We start from the raw sequence: 16051 nt of genomic DNA, 5'->3' as shown, positions 1-16051 counted from the left end.
GATGCAGCTATTGGTGCTGAAGCATGTGCTTGCTTCAGATTCTGAAGGCCAGTGTAAGTCAGGGCTTTCTTGGGGATCCTGTGTTCTTCTAGTGTTGCCATAGGATTTTTAAACTCTGCAGAACCCAAGCACACAGGCTGCCATTGGTGCTTCAGACCTGTCGGTTGTGTGTACAGCGGGCGCTGTTGGGAAGAGAACTGTTCAGTGAAAGGTGCTGGATTCTTCAAAGTCTGAGGGAGGCAATGGCTCAGCTGACTAGATCTGCATTTAGCAGTGGAACCTCCTGGTCATTCCTGTCTCCTCTCTGGCAAGTGCAGCCTCAGAAGAAATCAGTTGTTTCCCACGTTAAGACCCTTTTCCAGTTAACCAAGACATGTCTCCAGTTCTAAGAAAAAGACAAAAGTGGGATGACAGAATTAACCAAATCTGCTCACCTGGTGTTTCTGAGTTTGCCTGGGGCCATTATTGCTAGCTAGCATGCTACTCCGGTTTCTCTGCAATAAACACCTTCTCTTCTCTGCCTTGTCTGCAACCCTGCTGTGAGAAGTGGGGGCAGAATACTGGGCTGATACAGCCAAATGCAGAGAGGGGAGTGTATCCAGGCTTTGTGTCATTAAAGTCTTGTCTATATCCCAAATTGCATGAGTTTAACTAAAAGTGTGATTTTAAAGTGATTTAGTTAAACTGGTACAAAACCCCATGTAGACACTCTTAATTCAATTTAAATTTGGTTTATGTTTTAGCTTAAATTGATTGCTTATTCAGTTAAACTAAATTGATTAAAAGCCAGGTTTAAACTGGATTCAGGATGGCCACACAGGATTTTGCACTGGTTTAATAGAATCAGTTGCTGAACCAAGTTTGACGTGAACCAGTGCAGCCACGAATATAGACCAGGCCCACGGTTTTAGCGGTGGAGGGGTCCCAGATGCATACACATGCACAAGTTGAGGAATGAGCGCTATTGTCAGTGCGCTTTAGCAAATCAGGTCCTAAGTGTCCAAATTCCCTTTCCACAGAAGCAATAGATGTATCAGCTGCTCTATGCAGAGGGAACAAAGCACAATCAAACCACTTCACTCCAATCAAGGGAGTCTTTTCCATGTTAGGGGCTGCTCTATTTAAGCAAATAAACAGGTGGGGTAAATGACATTTCCGCAGGAATTGGGAACATCTCCCAAACCAGGGCTTCAGTGATTGACGGCTAAAATCTGTCATTTCAACCCTTCTTTGCTAACAATGTGGTAGGTCCAAGACACAAAAGGAAACATACTTGCCGTGACGAACGAACAGCCTTAAATACGAGAATGCAGCAGGAGAACAAGGAGAGAATGTTTGGTTAGTATTAAATGTCCTGCTCCCTACGCATGGCAGGGCCAAGAGGCATCCCCCATCCCGCGCAGGAGTGCAGAGAAGAGGACGGCTCCTGCCAGGCTGAGCAAAAAGCAGCCTCTGCACTCTGTGGACAGAGCAGTGAGATTGCTTTCTACACTCTGCAGGCAATGGGGATGAAATGCCAGACTCCCCAATGTGAGAAGAGTCACTTCTGACCAAGATGTGGCAAACTGGAGGATACAGAACCTCACCCCCCCACACTCCTGTAATAGACCCCTCACCTCTGGCTGAGTTACTGATGTTCTCAAATCATGGTTTAAAGACATCAAGCTACACAGAACCCACCACTGACACGAGTTCAACCTGCAAGCGACGTTTACCTTTCAACATGACATTTTTCACACCGGGTGCCTGAATGAATGCAAATGTTTTTTTTTGAAAAGTTGCGGCAAAAATAAGTTGGGCAATTTTTGAGGACAAAAGGGATTGGGTGGGGGGAGGAGGGGGAGGAAGAAAACATTTTGGCCATTATAAAAATGCACCTTTTTGTAAAAGCCCTAGCTCCTTAGTGATTCAAGCCCAGAAATTGAAATTGGTCACAGGGACCGTCTGCAGTGCTCTGGTGAATACCCGTTTCAACTTGGCTGAGGTCAAGGATTTTTATACGCTGGTGGATTTTCATTCAGTAGAAATCTACCTCCCAGGCGTCCCCGATGTAAGTTGATTGGAACTTAGGGTGGCCTTCAGAATAGTCCCTTTCCCTGTGGGTACGTGCTATGCCACGTGCTCTTCATGGTCCAGGCTGTTCCATACAGGCTCCCTCCTCAGTCACTGTGCCTTGGTCAGTGAAGAGGCAGGGATCCTGCAGAACTGTGCCTTGTTTTTGGCTAGTGTGGCTAGCTTCCCCTTGAAGCTATCGATGTGTAAATGGGATGGATGCTGAGTAGTGAATAAGGCCTGGAGAGCAGGGAGGCAAAAGGTAGTGAGCCGGGCAGGGTTAAAGAGTTCAGTGGGACTAGGGAGGGGTGAGCATGTTTAGAAAGCACAGTCCACAGCAGCAAACAGCAGGTGGATCTGTATGGGTGGCCACTTGTCATTCACCTAAACGCAAATGGGCTGAACCATTGCTTCTAACTAGGGATATAAGCCGCTAAACATTTAAACGGTGAGTAGCATCTTACTGTTTAATGATTTAATTACACGTTTAATTAAACCCCTGTGGGCTGCTCCCCTCCCCCAATCCCAGGTCCCAGCCAGAAGCTAGGGGCAGCCTCACGGGGACGTCCCCCTCCCCGATCCCAGCTGGGAGCCGGGCTGCAGCCGCCCACATCCCGTCTGGTCCCGACTCGCAGCCAGGAGCCGGGGGCAGCCATCCAGCTCCTCGCCTGGGACTAGCATAGCAGTCCGCCAGGCAGGGCAGATTTTAAAGCCTGGAGACCTAATCTCTGTTGAACTCATTCCTCTGTACCAAGGCACCCCACCCTCCCACCCCTTCTGCCCACAGCTGCACCTGCAGGGTAAGTGAAGCTTTAAATGTTCTATCTTTAGAAGTTTAAAGGGCTAGTTAATTAAACACATTTTTACATCCCTGCTTCTAGCCCAGGCAGCGTTTCTGCTCCAGCCCCAACCGGCTGATGGATCATTCGCCCGTTTGGTTTTGATTTTACTTTGCCTAATTGAGGTCATAATGTTAGCATGTTCGATTGTCTTCAGTAGCATCTACTTACTCCACATCTCGCTTTCTGATTGCTCTCCCAGAGGCCATGACCTCGGCGACCTTGGACACGATCGGGTCATAGTTCATACTAGCTACTGCAATCACCTCCTCGTTCCTACAGCATAGATCAAAGGCGAGAAGAGAATCAAAGGGTCAGAGGATGATGAAGAGAATGTCTTTAGATGGACACTTTTTCCTTTCCCTTCTTTGCACTTGTTCCAGTTTGAATTGATCTTTCTTAAAAACATGGGGGACCAGATCTGCACACAGTATTCCAGGTGAGGTCTCAACACTGCCTTGTATAACGGTACTAACACATCCCTATCTCTACTGGAAATACCTCGCCTGATGTATCCTAGGACTGTATTAGCTTTTTTCACAACCACATCACATTAGCAGCTCATAGTCATCCTGTAATCAACCAATACGCCCATGTCCTTTTCCTCCTCTGTCACTTCCAACTGATGCGTCCCCAGCTTATAGTAAAATTCTCATTAGTCCCTAAATGCATGATCTTGTACTTTCCACTATTAAATTTCATCCTATTTCTATTACTCCAGTTTACAAGGTCATCCAGATCTTCTTGTATGATATCCCAATCCTTCTTTGTATTGGCAATGCCTCCCAACTTTGTGTCATCTGTAAATTTTATTAGCACACTCTCACTTGAAGTGCCAAGATCAGTAATAAAAATGTTAAAGAAGATTGGTCCCTAGACTGATCCCTGAGGAACTCCACTAGTAACCTCCCTCCAGCCTGACAGTTCACCTTTCAGTATGACCCGTTGTAGTCTCCCCTTTAACCAGTTCCTTATCCACCTTTCAATTTTCATATTAATCCCCATCTTTTCCAATTTAACTAATAATTCCCCATGTGGAACCATATCAAATGCCTGACCGAAATCTAGGTAAATTAGATCCACTGCATTCCCTTTCTCTAAAAAATCTGTTATCTTCTCAAAAAAGGAGATCAGGTTGGTCTGGCACAATCTACCTTCTATAAAGCCATGTTGTATTTTATCCCAATTACCATTAATCTCGATGTCCTTTACTACTTTCTCTTTCAAAATCTTTTCCAAGACCTTGCATACTACTGAGGTCAAACTAACAGGCCTGTAGTTACCCGGATCACCTTTTCTTCCCCTTTCTTAAAAATAGGAACTATGTTAGCAATTCTCCAGTCATACGGGACAGCCCCTGAGTTTACAGATTCATTAAAAATCCTTGCTAAAGGGCTTGCAATTTTATGTGCTAGTTCCTTTAATATTCTTGTATGGAGATTATCCGCCCCCCCCCAATTTAGTCCCATTAAGCTGTTCGAGTCTGGCTTCTACCTCGGATGTGGTAATTTCTACCTCCATAGCCTCATTCCCATTAGCCACCCTACCACTAGCCCCAAGCTCATAATTAGCCTCATTAAAAACGGAGGCAAAGAATTTGTTTAGATATTCTGCCATGCCTAGATTATCCTTAACCTCCACCCCATCCTCAGTACTTAGCGGTCCCACTTCTTCTTTCTTTGTTTCTTTCTCACAGGGAAGAGAAACACTTACTTGGTATAAAATGCCACAAACTTCAGTTCATCTAAATCTCCTTGAAAGATGACATCATCAAATCCTTCCCCGTGGCCTGAAAAAAGGGGAAATGTCAAAGCAATATTGGAGGCAGGATTCTGCTCCTGCTGCCCTTGTTTCACGTTACCACAATCTCACACGATCTAATTCGTTTTTAACCCAGTTATAGCTTTGACCTTCACAACATTCCCTGGCAGCAAGTTCCCCAGGCTGACTGTGCGTTGTGCGAAGAAATACTTCCTTCTGTTTGTTTTAAACCTGCTGCCTATTAATTTCATTGAGTGACCCCTGGTTTCTTGCGTTATGTGAAGGAGTAAATAGCTAGAGTCCTGTGAGGATACAAAATTTGCGATCCGCAAAAATGATCCGCAGATTTGCAGAGCTTTAAATAGAAAATCTGGAGCCGCATCCATCCGCGATCTACAAAAATGATCGGCGGCTGTAATGCGGATCTCTGCGGATCCGCAGGGCTCTGTAAGAAACACTTCCTTATTCCCTTTCTCCACACAAGGTTGCTGTCAGGCTTCTGTCCAGCTCCAGACGCTGCCTTGCTCCTCCGACTCACATTGGTATTTCTTACCAGCGTATCGTATACTTTTTCCAAACATAGCAGTCCACAGATAAGGAACGGTGCTGATCTCTGTGCCATGGGCCAGCATGTTCAGAGCTGCTATGCGGCCTGGAAACCAGAAGAAAGAGAGTGAGAAAAAGGAAACCGTGGGGAAGTCTTGCCACATGCCTTCTGCCTGGGCAGGCCCAGAATACTCAGATTGCGCCCCGGGCTTTAGGATGGTTTAGAGCCTTTTGCTAATCACAGTTTAAGGGGACCCCAAGACCTTCAACTTAGACTAAAAAACCCCACCAGACAACCATGCCCGCTGCAGAGGGACGACGGCAGAAGTTTCACATTCCACAGGGCTAGCAAGGAGGCACCTTTGTCAGGGGGCGACTGGCCCTTTTAAATAAAATAGGTGCAGCTCCATCGGGTCTGTACAGCTGTTCCCAGTTCAGCCACCTGAAGGTGGGGCAGCACCTGGAGGTATAAAGGATCAGGGCCCCCTGGGCCCCAGGGGGAAGAAAAACCTGGTGAGTCAAGGCTGTCAGACTCAGTCAGTAAAAAACCAGTGGAGAACTACCAGGGACCACAGGACTGGAGGTAGCAGAAGGTGGCTTCTGGGCAAAGGCTGAAGGCAGGAGAGCAGCAAGAGGGGTTTGAAGTCTGGCTTCCCCCAGCCAGAGAGCCAGGGCTGAAGGAAGGGAGACAGCGGAGGGGCTGACCTGCCGACATCTCCACACCTGAGAGCTGGAAAGGGCCGGGGCCCTGAGGGATGCTGTCTGATTTGTCTGTTTTGATAATAAACTGGCCTCAAGGAAGGTTATTATTGAGGCAGGAAAGCTTGTGTGACATTACTGGGGTCTCTTACGGAAGGAAACTGAGGCAGGCGTGCCTGTCATGCCAATAGCCTGCTGCAGGAGGATGCTCCCGGCAGGATTGTTCCGTGGCAGGAAGCTAAAGGCAAAAATCCCTGGTTTGCAGAACTAAGGACTAGAACTGTGCAAATAAAAACCTTTTCAATTCGCTGAATGAACCAAAATAACCATAAAAGTGGCTCCTGGCTGACTGCAAATTAAAACATTCTTGGGGAACTGAAAACCAGTGATGGTTTTAGATGCAATTCTGCTGTCAGTGCAACCCAGTAGGGTACTGGTACTGCCTTGTACCTGGGATTTTACCACTTGGTCTGTGGACTGACTTGTGTTTCTGGCACTGTGTTTGTGAAATATTCTTGATCTGTAACCCAGTAGAAACCACAGCATGCTAGGTAGTGTCGAGAAATATACACTAAAGTACAGGGACAGTTACAAACGTATTTGGGTGCCTAAAGACGAAGGTGGGCACCTCGTCGGATTTATAAGCACTGCAGTGAGAGTTAGGGGCTCAACGAGTTTGGTGCTTTATAAAGTCCCACTAGGCACCTAATGATGCAGAGAGATGCCTAAATACCTTTACATCTGAAAAATCTTTGGGCCGGGACCACTGGCCAATCTAAGACAAACAACCCAGGAAGGAATAATGAGGGATAAAATTGAACAATCACTTATGTGGTGAATAATAAAACCCCATTTCCCTGTGGCCTATTCCCAGCTGCCTCTCTATCTAGCCTGATCTGGTCGGCTAACTTCCTTCAAGAGAGGCTTGTCACTAAGTAGTCCAGGAGCCCTAAAATGAAGGGACTGAGATACACCCACCATGCATATGTGCCATCTGCCAGTGAGGGATGTTCACTTTCTTGTTGTTACGCAAGGCCAGTGGGAATGTGACAGCATCACCAGCTGCAAAAACGCCCGGGATGTTGGTCTGCATCATCTGAAAGGAAGCCAGGGGCCATTAGCACCACTGGTGATCATGTTGCAAGAGGCGTTACAAGCTCAGGGTCAGCAGTATCACGGCTTCATGCCGCTTGGACGTAGCAACAAACAATGTGTCACCCGCCCCCCAGACCGGTTGTGCAGAATTGTACAAACATCTGAGGGCATTTTAACAACATACAGCAAACTGAGACCATCTGCTCTGTCTGGCATGCCTCGAACTCAGAAAGCATTTGAGACAACTGGACATAGATAAACAACTACATCAAGCCTCATTTACATATTTACATACCCACGGTTCCACCAGTCACACTTGGAAATCAGTGTCTCTGTAACAGACGCAGATTTTGGTGGGGAGGTGAAGTTTGACCTATGACGGGGAAGGGGAAAAGGCTCTTTCCTTGTGAGGTGAAAGTCATCTCCAAGGAGCAAAGACTCTGCCCCAGGGTTCTAGACACTTTTGAATCCCCCAGTGAGAATCCTGTGGCACCGAGAGGATGTGCTAGAGGGGACGGCTCTGAAAGGGGTCCTTGGCAGAGACCAGGGGCGTGGCAATACAGCTGTGGTGATGTCAGTGAAGTCCACCCTTCCCAACACTTATGTTGAGCTGAATCGCCATGCTGGGTTAGGAGGAGACTCCTCCAAGGGGAATAAGGAAAGCAGCTTCCAGGGGCTGGGCCAGGCCTGCCGAGAACAGCGCCTTTAGGCACCCAACCACTACTTTTCACTGGCCAAACCATGAGCGAGGCTAGTGGTGGGTGGAGTGACGTGGCCAGGAAACTGTGACCTGTGGGGCACTCACAGTGTGTGTGGTGGGGGGGAGTTGCAGATTTACCGAGAGCACTGATCTTTAGTCACATGTTAGTTATTGCTAAAGGTAGGATGCCGTCATGGAGGTCATGGATTGCGGGACTTTCTGGGACCTCCAGGACTTCTGCAGTGGCAGGGCTGGAGCAGCTGTCAGCCCCGGGGACACCAGAGCAGCAGCTCAAGGTCTGAAGCAGCGAGGCAGGGGGGTTGGATCAGCCCCTGACACAGGAGCAGGGGGCCAGCAGCTGGCCACCAGAGCAGCGGTCCCCAATACCTCCCCCCGCAGCCCTTCCACTGCAAGTTCCCCTCCCGCATGGTATTTTTAGTAAAAGTCAGGGACAGGTCACAGGCTTCCATGAATTTCTGTATGTTGCCCATGACCTGTCCCTGACTTTTACTAAAAATACCCGTGACAGACTCTTAACCATCGTTATTGCTGAGTTTTCCTACATTCTATATCCCTGTTTTCCTTGATTAAAGATTTCCCTTAAAGAGTCCCTGGCAGATAGACTCAGTGGGCTTGTGTGTATGTTCTGTCTGCTAAGGGCAGCCAGAGGAGGGTTTATTTAATTTTTCTTAGGATTCTGGGCGGGGCTTGAGCCAGTTTTTCTATTCTTCAAGAGACCCTAGACATATTGCATCTGGCCTTTATTGCTCCTATTACCCACATGGCAGAAGGGTTGCATTTAAAATGGAGGAGCTGCTTTGTGGATGATTGCTGTTCGGATCTCTTTGGACACATGGTGTCACAAGAATCACAGAAGATTCAAGTTGGAAGGGACCTCAGGAGGTCATCTAGTCCAACCCCCTGCTCGAAGCAGGACTAACCTCAGCTAAATCATCCCAGCCAGGGCTTTGTCAAGCCACAGCTTAAAAACCTCTAAAGATGGAGATTCCACCACCTCCCTAAGTAACCCATTCCAGGGCTTCACCACCCCCTAATGAAAAAGCTTTTCCTAATGTCCAACCTAGACCTCCCCCACTGCAACTTGAGACTGTTGCTCCTTGTTCTGTCATCTGCCACCACTGAGAACAGCCTAGCTCCATCCTCCCTGGAACCCCCTTTCAGGTAGTTAAAGGCTGCTATCAAATCTCCCCTCATTCTTCTCTTCTGTAGACTGAACAAGCCTAGTTCCTTCAGCCTCTCCTCTTAAGTCTTGTGCTCCAGCCCCCTAATCATTTTTATTGTCCTCCACTGGACTCTCTCTAACTTCTCCACATCCTTGTTGTAGTGGGGGGCCCAAAACGGACACAATACTCCAAATGCGGCCTCACCAGTGCCAAATAGAGGGGAATAATCACATCCCTTGATCTGCTGGCAATGCTCCTACTAATGCAGCCCAATATGCTATTAGCCTTCTTGGCAACCAGGGCACACTGCTGACTCATATCCAGCTTCTTATCCACTGTAACCCCCAGGTCCTTTTCTGCAGAACTGCTGCCTAGCCCGTCGGTCCCCAGTCTGTAGATCTTTTCCTCAAAGGCTTCAGGGAGGTAATCTCTTGCCTAGCCAGTGGAATATGTTTCCAGTACCTATTGCACTGTGGTAGCCACTGGGCTACAAATAAATAATATTGCACAGACACAAAGCAAGCATTTATGGTAGCCGGAGATGCTGTGTTCTGGAAACATACAGGAAATGCTATCCCTTTGATCTGCACCAAATGTTCCCTGTCAAATTCCAAAACTTTATTATGGGAAACTCCATCCAAACAAGAAGCCAGGTTGTGGAAGAACTAGAATCCTGGGGAGAAATTCTCTGGCCTACGCTATGCTGGAGGTCAAACTAGATGATCACAATGGTCCCTTCTGGCCTTAAAATCTGGCCTCAAATCTATCAATCACATGAAGCACTACAACCATTAGTTGACTGCTACAGCTGTCATTCTGGTACCAAAGCACTCTTCCCACCTCACAATCCACACAGTTTTCCATGGCTTTTGGACACTGTGCACCAGAAAGAGAAGAAAAGAATTAAACTTACATGAGAACAGCCATACCCGATCAGACCAAAGATCCATCCAGCCCAGTATCCTGCCTTTTGACAGTGGCCAATGCCATATGTTACAGAGGGAATGAACAGAACAGGGCAATAATTGAATGATCCATCCTCTGTCATCCACTCCCAGCTTCTGGCAGTTTGAGGCTTATGACACACAGAGCATGAGGTTGCATCCCTCGTCATCTTGGCTAATAGCCATTGATGGATCTATCCTCCATGAACTTACCTAATTCATTTTTGAATCCAGTTATATTTTTGGTCTTCACAACATACCCTGGCAATGAGTTCCACAGGTTGACTGTGCATTGTGTGAGCAGTACTTCCTTTTGACTGTTTTTAACCTGTTGCTTATTAATTTCATTGTGTGACCCCTGGTTCTTGTGTTATGTGAAGGGGCAAATAACACTTTCTTATTCACTTTATCCACACCATTCATGTTTTTATAGACCTCTATCATATTGCCTCTATCAATTCAGAGACTCTTAGACTGATATGTACTGAACTTCAAAGATATTGTGATAAAGTATATTTTGTAAATGGTAGGTATGTAGAATTTACAGGGGGCGATATAATGGGCTTGTAAACTGTATAATACTTTTCAGCCACTAAATAGCACTGTGTGCAACATATCTTATTAAACTAAACTTAGCTGTACTTGGCAGTGCATTAAAGGATCTTATAGTGAACACATCTGGTGTCTCTCTCTGGGAAGGAAGCTCTGTAGCCAGGCCACATCTGGTACAGAAGCCTGACCTGCAAGTAGCAGCTCTGCAATCTACCATATACAGGGAGTACACAACAGTCCTCTGCCCTTCCGGGATAGTAAAAGAGAGCAGGGAACACTGAGGCTATGTCTATACTGTCGGCGGCACAGCTGGCAGTGCAGGATCGATTTTGTGGGTTCGACTGAGCGGCAATAAAGACTCGCTCAGTTGAACCCGGAAGACGGCTCCGCAAAGCCACCCCAGCAAATAGCGTAGTGCTGAGTCGACGGGAGGGCATTGCCCGTCAGCGCAGCGCAGTGGAGACACCGTGGTAAGTAGACGTTAGGAAGTCAACGAGAGATATGCAAGTTACTGTACATAGCTTGCATATCTCCCGTCGACTGCCACTGAAATTCACAGCTAGTGTAGACCAGGCCTGAGACAGATTGCACCAGCCCCTCTTTGACCCAGAGCAAGCCATTCCCCACTATGGAACATGGAATAGTCTAAGGAACACTAAAGTAAACACTATAATCATTTAAATATTGATAACCAGTATAATTCATTACTAGAGACTCTTGAAACTATCAACCAGGGTCTAACCTCTCACTCGCACAATAGACTTCTACACAACCTGTCAGAATCCTGGTTCCCTTTCAGTCAAGTGTCAGAGCAGGGCATGGCTCAAAGACAGCTGCACTTGTGGCTGTGGTGAGCAGCCTCCTCCTCCTGTCCATAGAGAAGAGCCATACATCCATACTCATCCTGCTAGGCCTCACGGCAGCATTTTGATACCATCCATTGGCAAATACCTTGTCCTGCTTCCAAGAAGCTGTGGTAGCGAATGGAAACACCCTGAACTGATTCAGCTCCTAACTTTCAGATTGAACGCAGACAGTCAGCACTCGTGGGGTCCCAGGAGACTCTATCCTTTCCCCCTGTAGTAGTTGATATCAGTGTGAGGCCATGGGGGAGCTGGCAAGACCGCACTCACTGAGTGCCAGCAGTGCACAAACGATACCAGCCCTATAGCTTCTTTACAAACAGTAGCAGCCCAATCTTCCAGCTCCATGCCTACTTGAAATCGGCAACTGGAGGAGGAATGGATGGATCACCCTGACCCCAAGACAGAGGGAGATGATGCAGGAAGGAAAAGGTATGTGGTGGCAGATCCCCAGCCACTAGCGGGAGGGTGGTCCATATTGAACACATGTTATGGGGAATATTTATTGTTTGATATTTTGGGTTGATTCCTCCCTCTGTTAACTCCGCTCTGTCCCGGTGAGTACTTGAGCCAGCATGAGCAGAGAGGATGAGGTAGATTATTAGACTGAGTCCTGGGATAGGATTAAATTGGGATTAACTTTGATGTACAGGCTCCCCACTGCATCTCTGATTCCCACGTGATTTCAATGAGGTTTTGTGGGGCCAGTCTTGTAGTACCTCTGGTTTATACAGGTGGGTGATTTCAATGGCCATTTGGCTGACGACTCTTAAGGGTTAATTCAGGCACTCATGGCCAGCATAACCACTATAGGACTATCCCCTTTGATTTTTGGTTCAGTGCAAAAACAAGCTTACTCCGGAACTTGTTTCTTGACTATAACAAAAGGTGGGAGAGTTGGATCTTTGTCGTGATCAGACCATCACCTCGTTCACTGAGACAGCAGCGTGCACCATTGCTGCTCTCACCAGAGAGGGGACTTAGGAGTCTAAATACCTTTGAGGACCTGGGCCCTGGCTTCTATTCCTGGCTCTGTGAAATGGGTGATTATAGCCAGCCTCCCAGGTGACAGGAACACAGTAAGGGCACAGAAACATTAATAGCCGTTAGTCTAAGTTCTGTGAGGAGATCTCTTGGTTACCAGGTGTGTAGTTTGGTGCAACTGCCGCTACACTACAGGAATTTGTGGGAAGGGGTCGGGGTCTCTCTTTCATTTTGCTTCCCCAGAATCATTTGATGTCTGAAGCTTTCCACTTCCTCGTGGGACGGTCTACAGCAGGGGCCAAAATTGCATTCTCTCTCATGATTTTATTGTGGGTGTCAACATTCATATGAATCTGTTAATCTGACACCAGTCACTTTGAGGCTACCTCTATCTCAAGAGCCCCTTGGCTAAATCACCCCATATCTGCCCTACACAGTTTAACCCTCCCCTTAGCGAACCATAGCAATTTTCAACATAATCTGCCTATGCAGGTGTATTTTAGAGTACTTTGAAAATTTGGCTCTAAACAGCAACTGCACTACAACCATAACTCTGGATTTGCTCCCACTCCTCCACTCTGCAGCTGTCTCCACGCCTACCATCAGAGCCTGACGGTGCGTTGACGGTGCTTACCTTGTTGACGACTATGAAGCCTTTGGAATCGATGTTAATGCCGCTTTGCTTCAGAAATCCCGTTGCTGGAGTTGCACCTGCCAGAAAGGCAAAGGACGTTATGTAAGCGGGTCTGAAGCCCAAACATTGCCTCTCTCAGGAAAACAGAGGTCAGGGCGAGAAAGGATCTGCCAGCTCCAGCAATCGTTCTCCTGCCAATGCCATTTCAGCTCCACGATGCCACGTGCTGCTCAGTTAACTTCTATTGTGTCTGAAAAATGCAGCTGTGCCGGGTGCCACGCGTGGGCAGAGAAATGAACGATTGGCAGGGGCTGAGAGAGCCTTGCTGACTGAGTTCAATGGATGGGGTGGATTTGGCAGAAGAACTGACGCTCAGACCTAAAGTAACAGGGGCGTGGAAATGCCCAGCCCTAGGGCTAAACTGATTCAAATCTGTCCATGTGCAGCTGCATTTGGAAAGCAGGTAACTCTGTTCTCAGCAGGTGACACATGGGCAGCCTTCCTGCTCTCCCTGTTTTCCCTCCCCGCAGTACTGCCCTTCCTTTCCACACTCCAGTTAACTTACCCCACTCCCAGTCTACAGATGCATTTTAAAAAATAGCAACACAATCTCCTTTGAAAAGTGGAGCTGACAGGCTGTTGGTCACCCGTTGTGGCGATTGCGGTGCTTGTAGACTACATCCCTGCTCGTTGCCTGGCTTGCATGTTCAAGCCCCCATCCTGCAACGGGCCCCGCCTGAAGAGAGGGGGTCCTGCACGAATGCATTGCAGGACTGAGGTTCTGTCCAGGAGGAGCACACAAGCAGGCAGCCTAGTCCCCCTGAACCCGAAGCATGGCTATAAGCCCAAAGTGCCAGCCATGCTTTTTAACCTTAAAATGTTTTTTGTTGTAGCTTTCTAAACTATCGACACAAAATGCCAATGAAAGATGGGAAATAAAAGCTAGGACCTCTACACCGCGTATACTATATCAATAGTTACTGTCTAGTTAAGATGCAAAAGACATTTTTCTGAGCCATTTCATTGAGGAAATTATTTACCCCATGGGTTCTCCACCTGGGGGTTGTTTCCCTGCGGGGGCAGGGGGATTAAAACAGTTTTGTGACCACCCTGCTCTTTTCGGACCATTTCATTCTAAAAAAAAATCATTTTCTAGTTGTTATGGTTGTGGAGATCAATGTGAAGTAAATGTAAACCAATGGATGCCTGCCTGAGTCTGCAGACAACCTGAAACAATAGCTCTAAGAGGTGTGAAGAGCCCTGTTCACCTCAGTCAAGGACCTGTAGATGCCACAATTCTGTGGCCATGGAGTCTGACATTTCTCCATGGTGCCACAAAACGGAGAACTTTTGCCATAGAATATGCCAGTTTTCTGTAGCCAGGCAGCCATTCTTTTTTCCATCTCCCTATCCTGCAGGTACCTGCTTGTAGTGGCCTCTTGCTTTCTGGTTTTCCCCTGAAGGAGAGTTAATTGGATTCCAGTGTATGGTGACTGCACTGTTCCATGGAGCCTTGAAGCAGAATGGGCCTGACCACCTTACCTTTCTTCTCTCTTCCGTAGATCTGCTCTTACTGCCTGACTTTCTTTACTAGCCGCATCAGACTAAAACATGCACCAGAATGCTTCTTGACTGCCATAGTACTTCAAAACTGGAAAGGTTCCCCTTGTTCGGCTGATGATGGTGGATCTGATGAGTTGTCAGGGGCTGGACTCAATGACCAAGGAGGTCCCTACCAGTCCTATGTTCCTATGATTGATGGCTAGAGCATGGCACTCGGTTAGAGTGTAGCTATCAGCATTCCTGGCCCAGGCTTTGAACGAGCTCTCTGCTCTACCTGGGGAAGCAGAAGCCACTTCATTGTTGCCAAACACCGAATCATTGGGTTTCCCCCCGTCAGGGTGCATTTACCTATGCCAATGACGCAGACATCTGCCCGGAGGACTTTCCCACTCTTCAGGACAACTTCCTTAAGCTTTAGGAGAGACAGATGAATATCGTGGTTATTTTAAGGACAGACAAAGAACCTAGCTGTGTCCAGCTGAGTGGGAATCTCACTCCAGTTCATGGAGGAAGGGAAAATGACTCACTTAGGATTCTGCTTCAACATCATGTTGTGGGATTCTCACTCTTGGCTCCCTAATGTAAATTCTGTACAACTCCCCTAGCTGTGTGTGTTTTTTAGACCCTAATGACAGTGGGAATGCATGATATATGTTCGCACCAGCCTCCCCTTTGCTGGTGGTCACCAGCCATCCTAGATCCTAACTGCTGTACAGACCCTTCCAGTCAATCCCTGACTGAGCTGGGATTGAAAGGTCTCCGCAGGGATAATCCTGTCACAAAAAAGTAGCAGGCTGAGACGTCCGTTGCCTTCAGAGGTGGGCTGATGGGCACAGTGAGGGAATGTGAATTGCATAGAACAGAAACGAGAAGAAACAAACCAGGAAGACAGCGATGAACGCCACCTCGGACAGCCCGCCCTCCGCATTCCTCAGGGCAAGCACACAAAGCCCACAGCTTGAATTCTGGCATTCCTAATTTCTCTGGGCTCGACTTTTCACATGCAGTGTCGCATTAGCGTACGGGCGAGCCACACTGATTGCAGTGATGTCACAGGATAAGCCATCTCCCAGCAGCGTACAGTATGGAATCACCAAGAGAAGGAGAACTCCTCAGCCCATAATTATGGGGCGCTGACCCCTCTATTTAATTTGAACCCAGTTCACTCCACAGGCTTTGCTGGGGGAAGCTGAGGTTGGGGCAGGGTCATGGCCTGGCCTCCTCCCCAGCTCTTTCCACCCACTTTGGAGGGATAGGTGCCCCTGGGGGGGCAGGATGGGACCAGTTATTTGAGCTCCTCACATTCTCCCTGCCCATCCACACACTCATGCAAAGGTCAGGCGCAGTCTGGCATGCAGCCCCCTTTCCCTTAGCCACACCATGCTTGAATCCTGCGGTGCACCAGCCGCTGTACCTTGCCCTCCTGTTCCCGCAGCTCAGACACTTCAGTCTGCATGTAGAACTTCACCCTGTTGGTTTCAAACATCTGTGCAGTGAGAGAGAGACAAAAGCCCTTAAACCAGAAGCTGGTGGCAGTGCCAGAGTGTATCTGGCTTTTCTTCCACAATCCCAGTCCTTTCCTCTTTAGCTACAGCTCCCGAACGGACTCTCCGAGCATCTCGGCATCTATCCTGA

General features: G+C 47.8%; 1 protein-coding gene across 1 annotated transcript in view; it reads right to left on the bottom strand.

The window, feature by feature from the left end:
* Nucleotides 1-345: 345 nt before the first annotated feature.
* Nucleotides 346-16051, bottom strand: part of AIFM3 (apoptosis inducing factor mitochondria associated 3) — a 45183-nt gene continuing 29477 nt past the window's right edge. Inside the window, exons 12-20 of the mRNA XM_067549945.1 lie at nt 15831-15902; nt 14765-14828; nt 12854-12930; nt 6876-6993; nt 5206-5304; nt 4605-4680; nt 3063-3167; nt 1274-1294; nt 346-385 (exon numbers count right to left, since the gene is read on the bottom strand). Of these exons, the coding sequence (XP_067406046.1) occupies nt 346-385; nt 1274-1294; nt 3063-3167; nt 4605-4680; nt 5206-5304; nt 6876-6993; nt 12854-12930; nt 14765-14828; nt 15831-15902 (672 nt within the window). The remainder of the gene's footprint in view (nt 386-1273; nt 1295-3062; nt 3168-4604; nt 4681-5205; nt 5305-6875; nt 6994-12853; nt 12931-14764; nt 14829-15830; nt 15903-16051) is intronic.

The sequence above is a fragment of the Emydura macquarii genome, unplaced genomic scaffold, assembly GCF_026122565.2.
Source record: "Emydura macquarii macquarii isolate MOO-44397 ecotype Brisbane River unplaced genomic scaffold, CSIRO-AGI_Emac_v2 contig_1254, whole genome shotgun sequence".
NCBI classification, from domain to species: domain Eukaryota; kingdom Metazoa; phylum Chordata; order Testudines; family Chelidae; genus Emydura; species Emydura macquarii.
The sequence above is the reverse complement of the archived record's forward strand: the minus strand, read 5'-3'. Positions and strand labels throughout refer to the sequence as shown.